The sequence below is a fragment of the Mesoplodon bidens genome (assembly GCF_964165515.1).
Source record: "Mesoplodon bidens genome assembly, chromosome: 2".
NCBI lineage: Eukaryota > Metazoa > Chordata > Mammalia > Artiodactyla > Ziphiidae > Mesoplodon > Mesoplodon bidens.
Genome location: NC_138177.1, coordinates 68603080 through 68619655, shown reverse-complemented (window position 1 = coordinate 68619655; position 16576 = coordinate 68603080). Strand labels below are relative to the sequence as shown.

The 16576-nt window shown below is 47.8% G+C and overlaps 2 protein-coding genes across 7 annotated transcripts in view; both read right to left on the bottom strand.

Annotated features, from left to right (window-relative positions):
- The window catches only part of TSTD1 (thiosulfate sulfurtransferase like domain containing 1), a 129772-nt gene extending 119415 nt beyond the window's left edge, over positions 1 to 10357 (bottom strand). The window contains exons 1-5 of one of the 3 annotated variants that reach the window (XM_081225899.1): positions 10100 to 10357; positions 9769 to 9891; positions 9087 to 9249; positions 8946 to 8997; positions 8571 to 8852 (exon numbers count right to left, since the gene is read on the bottom strand). In XM_081225899.1, the coding sequence (XP_081082025.1) occupies positions 8946 to 8997; positions 9087 to 9249; positions 9769 to 9891; positions 10100 to 10175 (414 nt within the window). In that variant the 5' untranslated portion in view covers positions 10176 to 10357 and the 3' untranslated portion in view covers positions 8571 to 8852. Of the gene's footprint in view, positions 1 to 8570; positions 8853 to 8945; positions 8998 to 9086; positions 9335 to 9768; positions 9892 to 10099 lie in introns of those variants that run through there. The other 2 variants (XM_081225900.1, XM_081225901.1) reach the window with 2 other exon arrangements.
- Positions 10358 to 10487: 130 nt separating this feature from the next.
- On the bottom strand, positions 10488 to 16559 carry USF1 (upstream transcription factor 1). Of its 4 annotated transcripts, none has more exons than XM_081225896.1 (11): positions 16443 to 16559; positions 14172 to 14279; positions 13764 to 13813; positions 13484 to 13599; positions 13030 to 13131; positions 12595 to 12790; positions 12257 to 12344; positions 12063 to 12121; positions 11823 to 11917; positions 11445 to 11573; positions 10488 to 11251 (listed from the first exon to the last, which is right to left on the bottom strand). In XM_081225896.1, exons 5-11 carry the CDS (start codon positions 13126 to 13128, stop codon positions 11162 to 11164), a joined length of 756 nt encoding a protein of 251 aa, XP_081082022.1. In that variant the 5' UTR covers positions 13129 to 13131; positions 13484 to 13599; positions 13764 to 13813; positions 14172 to 14279; positions 16443 to 16559; the 3' UTR covers positions 10488 to 11161. The 4 variants fall into 4 exon arrangements, with proteins under 4 accessions (XP_081082022.1, XP_081082023.1, XP_081082020.1 ...); XM_081225897.1 differs by having other exon boundaries at positions 13515 to 13599; XM_081225894.1 differs by having other exon boundaries at positions 14187 to 14279.
- Between the last annotated feature and the right edge of the window lie 17 nt (positions 16560 to 16576).

Genomic DNA, 16576 nt, shown 5'->3' with positions numbered 1-16576 from the left:
AATAAGTTAATAAAAATATTGAAGAAGGACAGAGTTGAAAACAGAATCCTTAAGTGACCTCTTTCCAAGCTGGCATAGTACACTAATAGCACTCTAGGTATTGCTATTTCCAGAGGTTCCTGTTGAGAGATGATGTGCTTCTGTCATATGCTGGTCATATGGATACCTTACATTTTACAATCAATCTGGTTAGTCATTTTGCTTTACTCTCTAGGAAGACCAAGCCCAAATTTGCAATGCAAGTCCAAAAATTGACATGCATTCCTCATTTCACCTGACTTTATCCTGACTTCATCTGACTATGCTATTCAATCTTCCCTTAGCCCTGACATTTTTTTTTTCTTTTATCCTTTTTGGAATGTAGGGTTTTCTGTACATACAAACATACTGTAGTGATGCTGTGATGTGCTACCCAGACTCCCTTTCAGAAATGAAGAACAATTTCCCCAGCTGTTGGCCTCTTTGGGAATTGCCTCCACCAAAGAGAGGCACCTAGGCCAAAGACATGCGCCCTTCCCTTCCCAGGGGAGGGGATTAGATATGTACAGGGATTAGACATATATCTAATGTCTAATCCTTGTAAATTGTTCATAGGTCACCTTGAAAGAAGTGTCAATGGAATAGTGGAGTAAGGAATAAAACCTGTATGGAGTAGGCTGAGGAGAGAATGTAAATCGAAGAAATATAGACTATGGCTACAGGCACTTCAAGAGAGTTTTTGCTGAGAAGGGCAGCAGAAAAAAGGAGCAGCAGCTGGAAGGGTGCTGGATGAAGGTAGAGCGGGTATTTTGTTTACATGGAACTGATTGTTTGCTAATGGCAATGACCCAGTAGAAAGGAAAAAATGAATGCTGTATGAAACAAGAGGGGTTAGTTGCGGTACCAAGTTCTTGAGGAGAGAGGAGATGGGATCCAGAGCCCAAGTTGAGGGTCAAAAGGGAGCAGAGACAACCATCCACCATGACAAGAGGGAAGTATATGGTACAGTTGGTACATTTGTTGGTGGGAAGATGATAAAAATTTGGTCTGCCTTCTGTTCTCTGGAGCGTGAGGTAAAGCCATTAGCTAAAAGTACAGAGGAAAAAGGGAAGTTTAGGAGATCGTAGAGTGGGGAGAAGCAGAGACAGAAACTGAACATACTAGGGAAGTGTATTAGGCCTGGTGAGCAGTAGTATCAAGTGCCTACTAGATATTTTGGACATAAATTTAAAGAGAGACCAGTCAAGCTGGTATGAATTTTACTCCAGCTGTTTGACTGCAGGAAAAGTGTAAGTGGTTAGTTGGGTGGGACCACAGTTGGGATTTTCCTAAGAAGTGGATGGAGAAAGCAGCAGGGATGCTAAAGAGGTGTTCAAGGGAGTGGCATTTTACTAATTCTCTCTGTGTCTTTCCAGAGTTTCTTTTTGCTAATATAAGCAATTATAAACACATATTCATATTATCTTACTTTTTTTTTACGCTACATTTTTTTTTTCACTTGAAACATGTCTTGGAGATCCTTCGCAAATGCACTGTTTCCTCATTCTTGTTTACAGCTACATAATATTCTATTGTATGCTTATAATGTTGTTTATTTAGCCAGTTTTAACTTATAGATACCTGGATTGCTTCCAGTCTTTTGCTAATATAAATAAGGTAATGAGGGCCTACCCTGGTGGTCCAATGGCTAAGACTCTGTGCTTCCACTGCAGGGGGCAGAGGTTCGATCCCTGGTCGGGGAACGAAGGTCCCTGCGTGCTGCGGCCAAAAAATAAATAAATAAATAAATAAAATAAGGTAATGAATAAACACATACATTTATCATTTCACACGGATGCAAGGTTATTTGTTCGATAAATCTCCAGAAGTGTGAATGCTGGGTCCAAGGATATATGTGGTTATTATTTTTATTGATATTGACAAATTGCCATCCATAGAGGTTGTACCAATTTATATTTACATAATCTATTAGCATATCTATTTTCCCACAGTCTTGCTAAAAGTGTTTTATCAAACATCTAAATTTTTGCTAAAATGATAAATGCAAATTGAAACTTCAGTTTAGTTTTAATTTGTATCTCTTATGAGTAAGCTGAGCATCCCTGTAGGTTTAAGAGTCATGTGTATTCTGCCAGCTGTCTCTTCATTTGTTTTGCTCACTTTCTTATTGGGATAGTTGTCTTTTTGTTATCCATTTGTAAGGGCTCTTTATATATTCCAGGACTTAGCCCTTTGCATATGCTATGAGTTGAATTTTTCCCCTAGTTTGCTGTTTGTCTTTTTTTGTTTTTGTTTCCTTTGTTTTTGGCCCCGCAGCATGTGGGATCTTATTTCCCCGACCAGGCATTGAACCCGCGTCCCCTGCATGGAATCTTAACCATTGGACCACCAGGGAAGTCCCCTGCTGTTTGTCTTTTGACTTGACTTGTGTGATGTTTGTTTGTATTTACCACACAGAGGCTTGCTTGTTTCATATTTTCTCAGTCTTTTCTTTTATGGCTTCTAAATTTTGACTTAAAGTTAGAGGTATCTCCCCCACTTTTAGATAATAAAATAATTCTTGATAGTTTCCATTTTTACTTTAAATCTTTGAAATTTACCTTGGTATATAGTGTGGGGTTTGGAACTCATCTATCTAATTGCTAACAATTATATATTTTAATAGCTGGTAGGGCTTGCTCCCCCTTACTGATGTTCTTTTTCTAGATTTTTCTGGCTATTCTTAATTTCAACTAAACTGATATATTTATGGAACTGAGTCTTCCTATCCAAGAACCTTTTAAGTCTTTTCTTTTGCGCAAGTCTTCTTTTAAGTTCTTTTCATCATGTTTTAACATTTTCTTCATATTGGTTTTGAATTTTCTTGATAAGTTTAGTCCCAGTTATGCAAAGGAATGATGATAATGATGAGCCATGCATGGAATCAACTAGATTAGAGGAAAATAATAGTGAAATTTGGGTAAGGTCAATTAATTGGAGGACTTGATAAGTTGAGGAATATGATTAGGATTGGGAAAACTAGTGGAATAAATGAGCTGGAAGGACTTCCCACTGGAAAATACTATCAAGTCTAGGTTCTGAAGACTCTCAACTCTGTTGACTCATATTCTCCTTAGAGTCTCTGGCTATGAGCTTAACTGATATTTTCTTTTAATTAAAAAAAATCTGCTTTTCTTGTGTCTAATTGTGCTTAGTGTTTTCTTCTTTGGTTAATATGAATTCCAGGAGACATGGTCTATTATTACCATGTAAACACTAACCTAAATGAAGCTGGTGTAGTTGTAATAAGAGCAAAAAAGATAGACTTTAAGGTAGGAAGCATCACCAGAAATAAAGAAGGACATAATGAGGAAAGGATCCATTCCGGAGGAAGAATAGCAATTCTAAATCTGTAACATATAATAACATAGTCTCCAAATATATAAGTAAAAATGCCAGAAAAAAAGGCAGAAAAGACAAATTCAAATCATGATGAAAGATTTAAACATACCTCTTTAAGTAGCTAATAGAATAAACAGACAAAAAAAAATCAGTAGAGCTATAGATTTGAACAAAATAGTTAATAAACTGGCCCAAACTGACATATATAGAACACTACACCCCAAAACTACAGAATATACCCTCTTTTCAAGAGTTCATGGAAAATATACAAAAATTGACCATAAACTTGGCTATAAAGCAAGTCTCAATGTGGTTTAAAGGATTCAAATCACAGTGTATGTTTTCTGACCACAGCAGTGGTTAAATGAGTGTGTAAAAAACCACCAAGCAGAACACTTATATTGTCTGACTCTTCTATTAAATATATTTTATTTAAAAAAAAAACAAAACAAAACAGTTTTGGGGACTTCCCTGGTGGTCCAGTGGTTAAGAATCTGCCTTCCAATGCAGGGAACACGGGTTGGATCCCTGGTAGGGGAACTAAGTTCCCACATGCCACAGGGCAACTAAGCCTGCATGCCGCAACTACTGAACCCGCGCTCTCTGGGGCCCGTGCACCACAACTAGAGAGAAGCCCGTGCACTGCAACAAACAGCCCGCATGCCACCAGGAAAGAGCCCGCACGCTGCAACTAAGACCTGACGCGGCCAAATAAATAAATAAAACAACCCCCTTGTAAATTAACATAAATAATATGTTTTAAAAACCACTCTTGGGGCTTCCCTGGTGGCACAGTGGTTGAGAGTCCGCCTGCCGATGCAGGGGACACGGGTTCGTGCCCCGGTCCGGGAAGATCCCACATGCCGCGGAGTGGCTAGGCCCGTGAGCCATGGCCACTGAGCCTGCGCGTCCGGAGCCTGTGCTCCGCAACGGGAGAGGCCACAACAGTGAGAGGCCCGCGTTCCGCAAAAAAAAAAAAAAAAAACTTTTCCACTGCCAGTCATAAGTTCCCTTCCATCAAGTTTCAACGATATCTATGCTATTTTGTTTATCTTCTTGTGTTTACTCATATGTACATCTCTAAATCCACACGTTTTAAATGACAGGCACTTTACATATGTTATCCCAGTAAACTTTCACAACCATCCAAAGAGATAGTCTTTTAACCCCCATTTTATAGATAAGGAAAGTGAGAAGTGGAATAGTTAAAAAGTAACTTGCAGTGACCACTAAGTAGTGCTGAGTCAGAACTGGAACTCAGAACTCTGATGCATAGCCTTTGCTCTTTACATAATAACATGCCATGATACCATTCGTATTATTCCCAACTTTCTCCCCTTGCATTTTCCCCCCTGGGAATTATTGAACACCGCAATAAAAATTCAACATCTATTGAGTACCTCCTTTATGCCAGGTTCTGGTTTCACTGTTGGCCATACAAAAATAAAATAAACAGTCCCTCCCCTTAAAGAGTTCAGTCTAAAGGGGAAGAACCACATAATTTATAATACAGTGTGTTAAGTGCTACATAGAGGTGTGTGCCTTATCCACCATTCTCCTGTTTCTTCTGTCCTTCATGGATCAGTTATACAATCTTATCTGGTTATTTTTCTCCCTTTTCCCTTCAGTTTACAAGCCCTCTAGATGAAGACCGCAAGCATCCTGCCAAATACATTCTTCTAATTTTTGTGAAATTTAGTGTGGCACAAAAGAGGCTGGAAACTTCCCAAAGAGGGTAAATGTTGAGCAGAGGCCAGGGTCAGAAAGAAGTAGGGTCTACTTTGGCCACTAAAGAAACTAGCCTGATGGGAGCTGGCACTGAAAGATATGTTTGAAAAGGCAAGGTGATGCCAGATCCAGACTAGAGACTGCTTGAAATGCCAGGCCAAGACATGTGCTTGAGCCACTAGGCAACAAGGACCTATTGTAAATTATCAACTCTGACTGATAAGATTAAAATGTTATTTTAAGATTGCTCAGGCAGCAATGTTTCAGAAAGACTGAAATTAGAAGATTTTGAAAGTGGGGAGGCCAGTGATGCTCAACGAACACCTACTGAGAACTCAGATCCCAGGCACTGGAGGTAAGGAAATGAAAGCCAGTTTCTTCCTTTGAGGAGTTCACAATCAACTGAGAGAGATAAACAACAAAAACGTAATGTAGTAGATATGATGACATAGTCAACACAAACCTAGGGTAGATAAAATATGGTGAAAGAGAGGAGTCTGATGTAGCATGGAAAGAGAGAAGGCAGGGGAAAGACATAGAGCTGGTAAGCTCTAGCTCTTCAGCTTCACCTGCTGAAATAGTTAGCTATGAGGAAAGGGAAAGAGAATGTTAAAGGGCAAGGTAATGGCTTGGCACAGCCTATCAAGATTATGAAGCATATAGTCAATGAGGGAGAAAGAGGAATGTTCTCTTAACAATGATCAAGCCAGAGGGCGTGGTCATGTAGTGGGCCAGCTCAGTTTACTTCCAGGATCCTCTCTAACCCTCATCAGCTAAACTGAAGAAAGCAAGCAGTGTAGGTTAGCAGGCCAGGAAGGAAGCTAGAAAACTAGTTTAGGTGCTAGAAGATAGAAAATGGTTGCCTAGAAAGAGATTAGGGATGGAATTGACTGGAAAAGCACCCTAGAGAAATTTGGGGGATTTTGGTGTTCTGCATCTTGCTTAGGATGCTTGTTACAAGTAAGCATACGATTGTCAAAACTCAATGAACAGAACACTTAAGAACAGTGCACTTGGGACTTCCCTGGTGGCGCAGTGGTTGAGAGTCCGCCTGCCGATGCAGGGGACGCGGGTTCGTGTCCCGGTCCAGGAAGATCCCACGTGCCGCGGAGCGGCTGGGCCCGTGAGCTATGGCCGCTGAGCCTGCGCGTCCGGAGCCTGTGCTCCGCAACGGGAGAGGCCACAGCAGTGAGAGGCTCGCATACATCAAAAAAAAAAAAAAAAAGAAGAACAGTGCATTTTAGGGAATTCCCTGGCGGTGCAGTGGTTGGGACTCTATGCTTCCACTACAAGGGGCATGGGTTCAATCCCTGGTCGGGGAACTAATATCCCACATGCCATGTGACAAAAACAAAAAAACAAAAAAACAGTGCATTTTATTGTCGGTAAATTATGCCTCAATAAAAAAAAGAAATCAAATTACAAAACTTGAGGAGGGGAAAAAAGAAAGTTAAGACTCAAAGAGGGAAATTAGATCCCATGAAAAATTTCCCAACCAGTCTGAGAACCAAAGGAATTTGGGTATTTGGGGAAAGAGTAACTGATACCTATTATTTGCCAGACCCTAGACTACACTCTTTCACATATTTCAACTTCATCTCCGACCCAACAATGTCCATCTAAGCTCGGTATTTTAACAGTATTGTGACTATTTCAGGGAGAGAGTAAAATAGGTCTGTGAAAGGAGGTGGAGAGCTCAGACGAATGGAAGATTTTGTACAGTGTGTAGTGTAGACTGTGAGATAAAAGATGTATGAGGGCTGGGTTCAGTCCCCCGAAAGGCAGAAGGGGAAAAGGTGAGAGAAAGGCAAGGAATACAGGAAATGTCTGAAGGAATTTCTCCAGAAACTTGAAAAATCAGAAAATTGGGCCCATCTCTGACTCAACCTTTTCTACCACAAAAAAAGGAATAAAATTTTTGTAAATCAAACGTAAGAAGTCAAAACTCTGCCATTAAAATATTTAGCAGGTCTGGAACCATACGCATTAAACCAGGGGTCCCCAACCCCCGGGCCACAGACCGGTATTGGTCCGTGGACTGTTAGGAACCAGGCCACACAGCAGGAGGTGAGCGGCAGGCGAGCAAGTGAGTGAAGATCATCTATACTTACAGCCGCTCCCCATCACTCGCATCACCGCCTGAGCGCCGCCTTCTGTCAGCATTATGGTGAGTTGTAGAATTATTTCATTATCTATTACAATGTAATAATAATAGAAACAAAGTGCACAATAAATGTAATGTGCGTGAATCATCCCAAAATCATCTCACCCCTGCCCCTGGTCCGTGGAAAAACTGTCTTCCATGAAACCAGTCCCTAGTGCCAAAAAGGTTGGGGACCGCTGCTTTAAACCATGAACTATGCTAGAGGGAAGTTATATACCTACTGTATAGTGTTGCATTTTATCTCAGTAAACATGTGCTTTTTCTTTTCTTTTTTCTTTTTTTACCAGTTAAATTTTGTTAAATCCACTGTGGGATCAGAGAACAGTGTTGCTAAAAACTGGGACCTCTTTCTGCTGGCACAGGAGGAACGCCTCATACCTGTAATCTGTGTTTGACACAAGTGTAGGATTTAGAGTGGCATCCATTCCTTCACGCGACTGCCTGGGAGAGCCCTTTCATTTTCTCAATCCAGTGACAAAGTCTGAGGGAAGTGAGGTTGGGGCTGGGGACCTGAAGATCTAGAGCAAGCGTAGGCAAACGTTTTCTATAAAGGACTAGATAGTAAAAATGTTAGGCTTCGAAGAACATACAGTCTCTGTTACAACTATTCTGCCATTTTAGCACAGAAGTAGCCATAGACAATATGTAAACAAATGGTCATGGCAGCAAGACCAAGTGGGGCCATAGTTTGCTGATCTCTGGTCTAGAGCAGTGGTTCTGGCTCCTGACTGCACATCAGAATCATTTGAGGGGCTTGTAAAGCCACTAATGCCCCGGTCCAACTGCTGAGACTCCAAATCTGAGATGGGGCCCAAGACTTTTTTTTTTTTTTTTTTTAAACTACCGGGTGGGGACTTCCCTGGTGGCGCAGTGGTTAAGAATCCACCTGTCAATGCAGGGGTCACTGGTTCAAGCCCTGGTCCGGGAAGATCCCACATGCCGCGGAGCAACTAAGCCCATGTGCCACAACTACTGGGCTCACGCGCCTAAATCCCGTGCGCCGCAACAAGAGAAGCCACTGCAGTAAGAAGCCCATGCACCACAACGAAGAGTAGCCCCCGCTCGTGGCAACTAAAGAAAAGCCGGCGCGCAGCAGCCAAGACCCAACGCGGCCAATAAATAAATAAACAAACTACCAGGTGATTCTGAATTATAGTCTCTCAGCAAACTGCTGGGTGTTTTCATTTTTGTTTTGGTTTTGGTGTGTGAGGGTGGAAGAGCAGATGAATGCTGGAAGAAGAACCTAGGGCTGAAATGAAGTCTAGATTAAGATTAGAACTGTTTTCAGTCCACCTGACAAATTAAGTGCTTCCAATAGTTTAATTAACTGCTCTTTATTTGTTGCTTTTGGTGCACAGCATTATAAGAAGTTGCCCAACCCAGCAAGTCAGCCCCTTCATCACTCTTAGTGAAGGAGGCCATGGGCGGGTGGAGGGAGCATTCAATAAGCCACCTCCTGGGCTTCCCTGGTGGCGCAGTGGCTGAGAGTCCGCCTGCCGATGCAGGGGACACGGGTTCGTGCCCTGGTCCGGGAGGATCCCACATGCCGTGGAGCGGCTGGGCCCGTGAGCCATGGCCGCTGAGCCTGCGCGTCCGAAGCCTGTGCTCCGCAACGGGAGAGGCCACAACAGTGAGAGGCCCGCCTACCCCCCAAAAATAAAAAAAAATAAAAAATAAATAAGCCACCTTCTACCTAACTTTCTTTCTGGAACCATTCACTATAGGCCCCTTCATAGTTCCGAGCCCTGTGGAGAAAAGGAGGGGTGAGGGAAGGACAAGCCCAGGAGGCAGTCCCCAGTCACGCCCCAGCTAGCAATTCACACCATCCCCATACCATTTGTATCCAAGGCCCTGGGCCAACTGCGTGGCCTGAAATCCCCGCTTGCCCCTCTGACAGAAGAAAATGAGGTTCTCATCTTCCAGCTTTGGTTTCTCGGTGGAGTACAAAGCCTTGAAAGCAGCTGGCTCCATCTGCAGGGCAGTTTCCAACTCTGACACTGGCAGGAGGAGTCGAGAGGGCAGAATGGAGAGCCGGCAGTTTGGCAATCTCAGGCTCTGAGGCTGGGCCTGGAAGGACTGGTCCTGCGGTCGAACAAATCTCCAGGGGGCCCCAAAACAACACACGGTGACCACCCCCCCCCCCAACCTCAAGGACAGGATACAGCCTACCTGCACAGGAAGTCAGCCACACTACCTTTGAAGGGAAGCCACTTCCCTAGTTTGTGAGGAGGAGCGGGCAAACTCAGGCATTCAGCCTTGGGGAGATCGAGCGTGTACAGAAGCTGGGCTGCCACTTCCTTGTCGCCTGTTATCCCCTCAAACTTGAAGGGCCAGTTCCGCTGCCAGGATCCGCCTCCAATCAACCCTTCTTAAGGTAAGTTTGGGGAGCTACCGGAATACTGGAGCCCCGTAACTAGTGCCTTCCCCACACCATCCTAAGTGAGGTCCCATTGGCTGAGACTCTCCTGGACAGCCTCTCTACTCCACCACCAGGGCTTCCCCTCTCAATCCCATACCCGGGATGTTGAGCGCCCCAGGGATGGTGCCAGCTGCCGCCTCCTCCGGAGATCTCACGTCGATGAGCCGGGCCCGGCCCGAGGCTAGGAGCGAACGGAGTTCAGGGAGCAAGACCGTGGGCTCTGAGGAAGGGGGCACGAGAGCCTTGAGGGGAGCAGGACTACAAGGCCCGGCTGCCGCAGCACCCCCTCACCTGGCCGCGCCCCTACCCGGCGGGGGATGCGCGAGGACCCCCTCCGCCACGCCCCTTTGCGCCTCCCTCCCCGTGCACCTCCACCGGGGCCTCCACGCGCGGCCTATACGAGATCCCAGGTCTCCCCCTGCAGGTACCTCCAGCCATGGTGCGCGCCGCAAATGCGAGTTTCAAGAATGCGGCCCCGGCCAGCCCCCTGGGCGACCGCAGCATCTCCCCCGCCCTCCCAGGGCCGAAGCCGGAGCCGGAGCCAAGCCGAGACCGGAACCGGAAGCGAAGGCACCGCCTCTCGCACAGCCCCCTGCAGCACCGGTTCCCGGTGGCCTTAACACACGCCCGCTAGAGAAATCCTCGCGATTGCCGGGCGTGGGCGGGCAACTACACACCGGTCTGGCTCAGGTAGTAGGACTGAGAGTCCAGGAGCAGCACCCCACCCTAACCTTGGCCCAACCCTTACTGGTCAAAGCACAATGTGCCCCCTCCCTCCCGCCCTGGGGCCCGCAAAAGGAGAAAAAACGGAGACAATTGTGGCTCTGAATATTTTATCTTAAAAAAAAAAAAAAAAAAGGAAAGAAAGAAAAGGGGGGGGGAACCGTCCCCACAAGGGGGTAAGGCCCCCAGTGGGCCCTGCCTGTTGTTCTCCCTGGCTCCAGAGACTTCTGCATAGGCCTTAGCTGCTTGCCGGCCAATCTTCTCTTCCTGGGGCAGCAGCCACTGCTAAGCATCCTATCCCCACTTCTTGCTGAAGCCTGTTCCCCAGAGTCCTCAGGTGCACATCTGAGCTCCAGGGAAAGGAAGAACCAGTGGAAGCGCCAGTGTCCTGGGGCAAGCCAGAGCTTTGCTTGTCAGCAGACCCTCTGCTGGCACTCTAAGCAAGCACAGGGCAAGCCCCCCAGTTCAGTGTGTCCAGTATCCAGCATGGAGACAGCACATGCATTGTGCAAGAGGAGCACAAAGGCCCAGGGGCTGCACGGTGGGGTTGGGAGAGGATGTCAGTACACATCCACGTGTGTGTTTCACACCACTGCAGGCTGCTATATCACAGGGCCTCAGTTCAAAGACACGCCTTCTGAACTCCCCCCAGTCCCATGCCAGAAGTGGGCAGTGAAGGAAAGGGCACGGGGTTAGCCTGTTGCTCCTGGGCTATCTGCAGTTCTCTGAAAGGGGCTGTAGGGCCCGAAGCCTCTGAATCCCCAGAATTAGTTGCTATCACTCTTGATGACGACCTCTACTCCGTGGTGCCTCAACTGAGCTCGTAGCAGCAGATTCTTGTTTTTAAGATCTTCCACCTACCATGGGAAGGAGGCATAAGGGAAATAGGTAGAGAAGTTGGCACAGCCAAGTCCCTGAACTTACTGGGCCACCCACCAGTGAGGAGGAAAAGATAAAGCCCTCTCTGTGGAAAACAAAATAGGGAGGCCCAAGCTGGGTTAGTGGTTAGGGAGGCTGAGGACAGCTATACTGAGGGTAGGGGGGTCTGACCTGCTGTCGAAGCACATCATTGTCCAACTGCAGCTGGTCAAGCCCCTGCAGTTCTTCAGACAACCTGTGGTTACTCTGCCGAAGTTCCTGGATATAATCACAGGCTTTGGATAGAATTCCACCTTTACTCTGTAAGAAAAAGCCAACAAAATGAGGACTAGGATATAAGATACCTGGCTTGCTTTCCAAAATCATGTTTACACTTTGGACCTCATTTTCCCTTAAGGATGGTGAAATAACATCTCCCAGGGATTCAGGAACCTCAGAGGGAGATAGGAAAAGACTACTGCCATGTGTGCCCACTCTCTACCATTTCTGGAAACAATACCAGGAGACAGAATTCAGGCATCTTGCCCACTACCAGGGTCTTTCCATGACCTGGCCAGACTTGGTGCTCTCCATGGAGCAGTCTGGGATGATCTTGGACAGCTGTACAATCCAGTTGTTAATCTTGTCTCGGCGGCGGCGCTCCACTGTGGGGCAAAGTAGAGGACAAGGTGACTCAGGGAGAACTCACCAAAGGCCCCAGGGTAAAATTACCTAACCTCTCCCCCCAATATCCCTGCTATCCCTAATCCCACCAGACAGCTCCAAGCTTCAGACGCAGATCATACCTACCTTCATTATGCTGAGCCCTGCGTTTCTCATCCCGAGTTGTCCGGGGAGCTTCTGACTTCCTAGCAACAGAGCCCAGAGTGGCCAGAGTGAGGGAGGGTCAAAAAATGAGATTGGAGTTTGGGGTGAGGAATTACACCAAATCTGGAAGGAATCAAGACCATTTCTGGTAACTGAAAAGAAACAGGGTTACTCACGGGGAATAAGGGTGGGTCCTGGGGGCAATAGAGCGCTGGCTTCCTCCTTGCAACACTTCTTGTGGTGACATCATCACAAAGAACTGACCTATGAAGATGCATGGTAGGTTCTGTCAGGACACAGGCCTAGGAACCTCACCAAGCTCTAAGGCCAAGGCCCTGGGACCCTCCTCTAAAAAGGACATACTGCCTCCTGCTGGAAGGGCAGCCCCAGACTCACTGCCTGCCCAGGTCTTTGTGATCATTTAAGGGATCATGAGTAAAGGCCCACTGCCCAGCAGCCACGTCCCACAGCCTATCCTAGCCCCTCCAGCCAGCATCCTCACATAATATCTCACCAGTGCCAGGAGGGGTCGCCTGCCCCAGTAGCGCCTCTGAGCCCTGGGTGGTAACAACAGCTGCTGTACTCCCCGACGTGGTACCCCCTGCCCCATCTCCCACTGCAGTGCTGGGGAAGTAAGTATAGTGCGTCTCAGCAGCTGTCCCCTCTGTGTCAACTGCATCATCACTCGTGAACGCACCCTGGATCACAGCCTGGGAAGGGGAGCAAGAGAACAGAGACAAGTGACAGTTATATACTTCCCATGAACTACTCTGCAGCTTCTATCCCTTGGGAGGAGGGAGGGAGAAACATCCAGAAAGGGAGAGTCTAATGCTTTGGGTCAAGGCAGCCCTAGATGCTTCCCTATCCCTAGCCACACCTATCCTATTGGTTCCCTTCTTCATCTTACTACTCAGAGCTCTAGTCCCCTCTGCAGCCCATACCCCTGTACCTGGGTCATGGATTGAGTGGCAGGGTAGCCACTGATGGCACCAGTCCCCTCAGTCTGGCCATCCAGCTGCCCCTCAGACACCTGGATCACCCTGTACATCACCTAGAGGCAGGGAGGAAAGGGGAAAGAGGGGAAGAGGGAACAAGAGAGTAAGTGCTAGGGATTCCAGGGTCCCTCATAAAGCTTCTCTTGGATAGGGCCCCCAAACAAGAATCCTTCACAGACATATATTTAGCCATTCCCCCTCCTTTCTCCATATAGAGGTTTGAGCATAGCCCCTACCCCACACCAATCTCTACTCCAAACCTCATACTCCATCCCCCATCCCCTTCCCCCCAAATAGTCCACATCTTCACCTCATCCTCCAAACCAGGTTCTACCCATGACAGGTTCAATTACCTCCCTCAATCCCAACCCCAGGTAACACCTGCAGCCACCTGGCCCCCTCCCTTACCTGGCCCCCATTTTCAGTTCGGAAGACGTACTTGACGTTGGGGTCAGGGAAAGTGGCAGCTGACTGGATGCTGGCGATAGCCACGCTGGTTGGGTCCTCCCCAGTTGCCACTGCGCCTGAATTAGGCAAAGGACAAGTCTGTGAGTTACTGCTTTTCTCCCTCTGTTGCACTTGCATGTCATTTAAAAGAAGTAGCTTGCACAGGTGATAGGCCCATGGGGTAGGGGGAGAGGCCACAATGGGCTCTTGGTCTCAGCTCAGTTCCGTTTCTCCCACTCACCTTCCTGAATCTGCACTGTCCCCTCTTCCGTTTCAGCTGTTTTCTGCTGCCTGTTTGTGAAGGGACAAGAGGAAGAATAAGGGAAGGAGTGAATTAAAAGCTCACTGGCCCAGTAACATATGGCTCCCAAACTCACTGGCATTCCCAACAGGTGCTAGTTTAGGTTAGAATAACAAGAGCTAGTATTTACTTAGCACTGAGCTAAGCACTTAACAGGCAATATCTTACTTAATACTAAGAACAGCACTATGAGTAGGTGGCACTACTTGCATTTTATAAACTGGAAACCAGATCACATAGCAGGGTGATGTAGCTGGGACCTAAATCTAGGTCTGCCTGACTCCAGAGCCAGTGCTCTGAGCCATTTTGCATTCTCCCAGGCCTCCCATCTCCCATCCCAGACCCTACCTCTTCTTCACTCACCCCTTCATCTCTCTGTGAGGGGGCACATCCGAGGAATTGGTCCTTCTTTGGAAGTCTTCGTATCTCCTGCCTCACAGGCCTGAGTGCTAAGTCCTGGTAGGAATCAGGGAGTCTAGTGAGTCTAGGAAACTGAAAGCTCCCCTGTTTCTAGAACCTAGGCTCCCTGAAGACAAATCCAGGAACATAAACCAGTCATCTGCAGGCGACAATCAGCTTTCTCCATTCTGATACTGAGGGCTGGCTACAGTGATTGAAAAAGCAACTCTACAAATAGTGCTCCGCGTCTCTCCAATTATCACGCCGTCTCCTGATGGAGAGGGAATAATTGTACTGCAAGACTGAGAAACAGGGCTTCCCTGGTGGCGCAGTGGTTGAGAATCTGCCTGCTAATGCAGGGGACATGGGTTCGAGCCCTGGTCTGGGAAGGTCCCACATGCCACGGAGCGACTGGGCCCGTGAGCCACAGCTACTGAGCCTGCGCGTCTGGAGCCTGTGCTCCGCAACAAGAGAGGCCGCGATAGTGAAAGGCCCGCGCACCGCGATGAAGAGTGGCCCCCGCTTGCCACAACTAGAGAAAGGCCTCGCACAGAAACGAAGACCCAACACAGCAAAAATAAATAAATAAATTTAAAAAAAAAAGACTGAGAAACAACATATTTCTGGATGGATTATTATTAAAGTTATTACGATCTGCCATGACATGGGGATTAGGAAGGGCCATGTTTAGACCACGGCTATCAAAAAACACAGGGCCATGGATGCTGACGCTTCTTCCAGCCTCTCAGGCACATACTGTACACCGAGAAATTCCTGTCCTCAAATCTAGGAAAGGGAAACCCGAAACCCATTGGAAAAACCTCCGGAACCATAAAGACCAGACTTGGCCCTCGGGCCCCTTTCTACTGACAGGGCTCTTGTTTTGGGGAGTCCAGCTTTATGTCATTCATTAAAGACCCTAAAGCCCAAGTGTATCATCTTCAAGCTCCTACTATTTTATTCGCCAAGCCTTCCTGTAGCAACACAGTTGCTAAAATGTTGCCATGACAACTCCAAATCAACTGAGCCTCAGCAAAAAGGGGCGAAACTCCAGGTTCGGGGTTCGGAAAGAGAAGAGACAATGGGGGAGGAATCCATCTACGAGGTGCCTGCCTTAAGACCATTGACACCCGGCGTGGTGCGGGGGGGCGCGGACTGGGGAGGCGGGCAGGAAAAACAAAGGGCTGAGCAGACAGATGCCTCCAGAAAAAAAACAGCTATATTGTACAAAGCAATAAAATAATCCCGACAGGAAAATGGTAAGACTTTTGTAAATTCTCTACCCATAAGGTCCCCCAGACCTTTATCTTCAGCGAATGAGCCATGGAAAGCTTGTATCCAGTGTTAACCAAAAAAAAAAAGGAACTGAAAGTGAAACTGTCCGGAGGAAGTAGCGCTGCAAGAAGATCCCAGTCCCTAAGGGAGAAGTAGCACCAGAGTTTCGAGACCACCTACCTCTCCATCCTCAAACCTGCGGAGGAAGTGCCCCTCTGAGGCTTGCAGCGCTGACAGCAGAAGGAAGCAATGAAACAGAGGCCAGTGCACAGGAGGCGTCTCTATGGCCCACAGCTGTCAGACAGGGGCAGCCTCTGAGGACACCCAGCAACGGGATCAGGCTACTTATTCAAATCTTATTTGGACACGGGAAGCATTTCCTGAGCATTAGGCGTATGCGACACGGAAAGGGGCTAGGATGTTGTGGCGTGCACGCTCAGGGAACGAGGGCCCTGCAAGAGCCCTAAGTCTCGACACAAAGGGAAAAAGAATCAAGTTCGCAAAGAAGTCAGGCGCCTAGACCTTGCCTGAGAATGCGGCGTCTCCCTGCAGGCCCACCAACCAGTAGGCGCTCAGCAGCTGAGCGCCGGCCAGGCGCGAGACCAGGAGCCCGCGCGGTGACCTGGCCAGCCCGGCCAGGCTCACCCCCAGCCTCCGCTGCTCCGCAGAGGTAGGAAAGGACACCGGGAGCTCAGCGGGCCCCGCAGTGTCCGGCCCAAAGGCTCGCGGATAGCAGCGCGGGAGGGCGGGGACGTGTGCGCCCGGGGGCGGGGAGTGAGATCGGCCCACAAAAGGGGGAGATAACGAGCCAGGCACGGCCCCCTCCCTCAAAACAAAGGCTTCCGCCCCAGGAGTTCCTGATCCTAAAAAACTGAAACAAAATCGAAGCTGCTCTGCCTCGCTGGCGCACCCAGTCTCCAGACTCCCGCCGTGTCCTGCACTCACCGGCCAAGGCAGCTTCAGCCGCCGATCTCCCGCAACCGTGTTCTCCCTCTCCCGACTGGGGTATCTCCAAAGACAGCTGATCATGCGCACTCCCGGCCCGCGCCCATGTTGGTGAGGGGCGGAAGTGTCTCTCT

Excerpts from the sequence above, each read along its gene's own strand:
- USF1 (XM_081225894.1), bottom strand. Across the intron at positions 12,345-12,594 it reads GGCGACCCCTCCTGGCACTG|GTCAGTTCTTTGTGATGATG; the intron begins GTGAGATATTAT and ends GCATCTTCATAG. Across the intron at positions 11,574-11,822 it reads AGAGCACCAAGTCTGGCCAG|AGTAAAGGTGGAATTCTATC; the intron begins GTCATGGAAAGA and ends TTTTTCTTACAG.